This window comes from Octopus bimaculoides, chromosome 29, assembly GCF_001194135.2.
Source record: "Octopus bimaculoides isolate UCB-OBI-ISO-001 chromosome 29, ASM119413v2, whole genome shotgun sequence".
Lineage (NCBI taxonomy): Eukaryota > Metazoa > Mollusca > Cephalopoda > Octopoda > Octopodidae > Octopus > Octopus bimaculoides.
Window position 1 is genome coordinate 3,906,004 of NC_069009.1, and position 5,106 is coordinate 3,911,109.

At 39.1% G+C, this 5,106-nt stretch overlaps 2 protein-coding genes across 4 annotated transcripts in view; one reads left to right on the forward strand and one right to left on the reverse strand.

Moving 5' to 3' along the window:
* LOC106867470 (zinc finger protein 726) overlaps positions 1-5,100 on the forward strand; it is a 22,997-nt gene extending 17,897 nt beyond the window's left edge. For all 3 annotated transcript variants that reach the window (XM_052978004.1, XM_052978003.1, XM_052978005.1), the window contains exon 2: positions 1,289-5,100. In XM_052978004.1, coding sequence (XP_052833964.1) covers positions 1,990-2,973 — 984 coding nt within the window. In that variant the 5' untranslated portion in view covers positions 1,289-1,989 and the 3' untranslated portion in view covers positions 2,974-5,100. The remainder of the gene's footprint in view (positions 1-1,288) is intronic.
* LOC106867478 (zinc finger protein ZFP2) overlaps positions 1-5,106 on the reverse strand; it is a 25,121-nt gene that overhangs the window by 7,181 nt on the left and 12,834 nt on the right. The window lies entirely within an intron of this gene.

The following is a 5,106-nucleotide window of genomic DNA, read 5'->3' on the forward strand; positions in this document are numbered from 1 at the left end:
ATTCTCTTGTGGAATTTCTTGCCAAGTTTCATGCAGTAATCTCAAAAGATCTGGCTTTGAGGATGCTTTCTTGTTCTTTTTACGAAGTGTCCTGTCTGTTTTACGAAGTGTCCTGTTCAGTCGAGTTCATATCTGGTGTCTGGCTTGGCCATGGAACCTTTTTAATGCCATTCTCTTCAATCATGGGTTTTTTTTAGCTGTGCGTCAAGGAGCCCCATCTTCCATAAATAAGGAATCTTCTTTTATCATTTCACAATTGGAGAAGATATCAGAAGGGGTCCTTGCTGCAGTATGGACACATATTTATCTGAGTGTATGTTTCCTTCACACTCCACCAGCTCTGATCGACCGTTACTCCAAATTGTTCACCAGACCATCACAGAATAGCCACCATGTTTCATTGTTGGCTGCAATCTTTTCACATCAAATTCTTGATCACAGTTTCCAGACCCACACTCGACCACTGTCAGAAAATACAGCAAATCCGGACCCATCAGAGAATATGATATTGGCTGGTCGAAGAAGTGGCTTCCTTCTTGCTGCTGTGCCATAGTAACCAAGTTTATGGAGATATCTGACAGCTGTTCTGAGACTGACATCAACTTGTTCTGCTATGTTAGAGGCCTTGCAATGAGGATTATCCTCCACACTTCTCTTAACAAAGCGAAGGGTCATGTCGACCTGGGTGAGGTGATGTGGACTCCTACTCCTCTCATGAATTGCACAATCACTCTATTAACTGTAGAAGTGAGACCCCAAAGTTTTCTGCAATCTTATTCTAAGTCCACCTTCACATTGACCCACAATACGGCCTCTTTGAAATTTGGACAGTTCCAAGGCTTATTTTGTATTTGGCATGATTAAACAGTTAATATTGAACCTGGGACATAAAAATGTCAATTAATAAAAAATATAAACCATTTCAAGTTAAACATAAAACAATGTTTTATGTGGTGTCTATTTACTTCTGCCATGTCTGTGCACACACACACACACACACACACACGCACGCACACACACAGTGGGCTTTTTTTCAGTTTCTGTCTACTCCATCCACTCAGAAGGCTTTAGTCAGCCTGAGGCTATAGTAGAAGTCACTTGCCCAAGGTACTACACAGTGGGACTGAACCCAGAACTATGCGGTTAAGAAGCAAGCTTTTTATCACGTAGCCATGCCTGTACTATATCTGTATTTATAGTTTATAAAAATTTAATAGTAAAATGTATGTTTTTAATCTCTGCTTTTTAAGTATTGTCTATATCTTATATTGTTTTTATATTATTTCAGAATATCAGATGTCAGAGACATAAAAGGAATTTTTACTTCAGATACATCTTCAATATTGATCAGCCTTTAAAGACTCAAGGAAGACATTATACATCATAAATATAAACCTGTTTATATAACATAATCTGTGGTGAATTCCAGTGAAATATATCTTCTGAACTGAGGTTAATAGCAATATTTCTCTACTCTGCTGTCTGGAATATATACAGAATGATATTGGATTCTAATTGAACTTGAACAAATCTATGAAGGAGTTTGCAAACGTCTTCTGATTTTGACCAAGATCAGAAGTGATCAAAAATCATCAGCATCATCATTGTCATCATCATGTTAATGTCCACTTTTCTATGCTTGTAAGGGTCAGGCAGATTTTTTTACAGCTGGCTGCCTTTCCTGTCTGCAACCCTCATCAGTTTCCAAACAAGGTGATATTTTCTCATGGCTGGACGTGTTTTCATGGACAATTAGAGAAATGAATAACACTGCTTGTATGACAGTGGTACTCGTTTACAACTATAATGTGATGTCCAGACAAGGGGATAGCAGTAGAAATATTTCCGTCAACACAGAAATATATGAAAAAAGAAAAAAAGAAGTAAAACAAAGAGAAATGTTTTTAACTTATGGTAATATAGAAAACATTACAGAACAATGAATTATGTGACAAATGAAAAGGATTATTTTTATTAACTGAAGAGAAGATGGATTCTACAGAAAATCCAACATATTCTGAAATCTGTAAAATGTCTTTCCCTCAAAATTATAGCCTTACCACTCACCAACATTTTCACTTTGGAGAGAAGCCATATCATTGCAATGTCTGTGGTAAGTCTTTCTCTCAAAATTGTGACTTAACTAAGCACAAACGCATCCATACCGGAGAGAAACCATATCGCTGTGATATCTGTGGTGAATCATTCTCAGCCAGCAGTACCTTAACTACACACAGATACGTTCACACGGGAGAGAAACCACATGTCTGCGACACATGTGGCGAAGCGTTCACTCAGAAAGGTATCTTAGGTCAACACAAACGTATTCATACAGGAGAGAGACCTTATCTCTGTGATGTCTGCGGGAAAGCTTTCTCTCTAAATAGTAACTTAACCAAACACAAGTATATTCATTCAGGAGAGAGACCATTTCACTGTGACATCTGTGGTAAATCATTCACTGAAAGTAGTACTTTGACTAAACACAAACGCATTCATACAGGAGAGAAACCCTACCCCTGTAATATCTGTGGTAAATCATTCTCAGGAAGTAGTCATTTAATTACACATAAGTACATTCATACAGGGGAGAAACCGTATCACTGTGATATTTGTGCTAAATCGTTCTCTCAACTAAATGCCTTTAGTAGGCACAAGCGCATTCATACCGGAGAGAAACCATATCATTGTGATATCTGTGGTAAATCATTCTCAGCAAGCAATGCCTTAACTGCACATAAATATATTCATACAGGAGAAAAACCTTATGACTGTGATATCTGTGGTAAATCATTCTCTCAGATAAGTACCTTGACTAAACACAAATTCATTCATACAGGAGAGAAGCCATATCATTGCAATATTTGTGGTAAATCATTTGCTCTAAATGGTCACTTAACTAAACACAAATATATTCACACGGGAGAAAAACTATATAAATGTGATAAACCCCTCTCTCAAGAAGTTAGTTAACCAGACGTTTATTTTTTTTTTTTATGGCCGGGTTCCAACCTGGGTTGCAGCAACAAAGACCACTCACCATACTTCTTGGTCCGTCATCACTGCCTCAAGGTCCTGGATACATTTCGGGCCAGTGTCTGCGATCAATGTAAGTGTGATGACGTTTTCCTCTTCCAACATCTCCATGAAGTGCGTTCCACAAGAGTAATTTGGATGCTCTCAACTATGGATAGCGCACGCAGTGACCAGATAGTCACAGCCATCTTTGCCTGATTTTCTCACTGATTTTTGGCTGGTCTCTGTAAAGGCATTCATTTGTCTTATGTTGCTGCCATTTCACATTTAGGGCCATTTTTAGCATCATTGCATGGCAGCCATGTAGTCTGTTTGATAATTTCTTTGTTAGTGTCCATGTTTCACTGCCATAGAACTGTATCAAGATCAAAAGTCAATCTGTGAAAGAAATAGATCTGATAACCACATTAGTTATACATGTACATTGGTTAGTGAAGGTGTGTGGCTTAGCAGTTAGGTTAGTTGGCTCATGATCGTGAGGTTGTGAGTTCAATTTCCAGCAGCATGTTGTGTCCTTGAGCAAGACACTTTATTTCACATTGCTTCAGTCCACTCAGCTGGCAAAAATGAGTAATATCTGTATTTCAAAGGGGCCAGCCTTGTCACATTATATGTCATGCTGAATCTCCCTGAGATCTACATTAAGTGTACATGTGTCTGTGGAGTGCTCAGCCACTTGGACGTTAATTTCACATGCAGGCTGTCCCATTGATTGGATCAGCTGGAATCCTTGTCGTTGTAACCAGTGGACTGCCAGCTTTTATTGAAGATGTGTGTCTTAGTTGTTAGACTATTTGGCTCACGATTGTAAGGTTGTGAGTTCGATTCCTGGAGGCATGTTCTGTCCTTGAGCGAGACACTTTACTTCATGTTGCTCCAGTTCACTCAGCTGGGAAAAATGAGTTGCACCTGTAACTCAAAGGGCCAGCAGCCTTAACACATTCTGTGTCATGCTGAATTTCCCTGAGAACTACATTAAGGGTACATGTGCCTGTGGTGTACTCAACCACTTGCATGTTAATTTCACAAGCAGGTTGTTCCATTGATCAGATCAACTGGAACCCTTATCATTGTAACCAACGAAGTCCCAGTTTTTAGTGAAGGTCTCTGACTTGGTCGTTACAGTATTCAGCTCCTGATTGTAAGGTTGTGAGTTCAATTCCCAACGGCATGTTATGTCCTTGAGCAAGACATTTTATTTCACTCAATTGGCAAAAACGAGTTGTACCTGTAATTCAAAAGGGCCAACTTTATCACATTCAGTGTTATGCTGAATCTCTCTGAGAAATACATTAAAGGTTTATATGTCTGTGGAGTACTCAGCCATGTGTGTGTTAATTTTATGGGCAGGCTGTTCTGTTGATTATATCAACTGGAACCCTTGTTGTCATAACTGATGGTTGCTAGTTTGTTTTCTTTTTTATATATATATATATATATATTTTTTTTTTTTTTTGTGCGGGTGGCACATGAAATGCACCATTTTGAGCGTGGCCGTTGCCCATACCGCCTGACTGGCCTTCGTGCGGGTGACATGTAAAAGCACCCACTACACTCTCTGAGTGGTTGGCGTTAGGAAGGGCATCCAGCTGTAGAAACTCTGCCAAATCAGATTGGAGCCTGGTGTAGCCATCTGGTTTCACCAGTCCTCAGTCAAATCGTCCAACCCATGCCAGCATGGAAAGCAGACGTTAAACGACGACGACGACGATATATATACATTGGCAAGATCAATAACTATTGTGATATTTTTAATAGATGTATTTTTTTAGAATATTGGGAAATATACACATCTGAGTATTTTGTAGACAAAAGAAAAACATTACTGTTTATTTGACATTGTGCGTAAATAGATTTTTTATGTGTTCAAGTCGTTGGACTGCGGCCATGCTGGGGCACTGCCTTGAAGAATTTTTAGTCAAATGAATCGACCCCAGTACTTATTTTGTTTTGTAGCTTGGTATTTATTTTATCGGTTTCTTTTGGTGAACTGCTAAGTTATGGGTCATAAACACGAATACTGGTTGTCAAACAGTGGTAGAGGACAAAACACAGACACGCCCCCCCCCC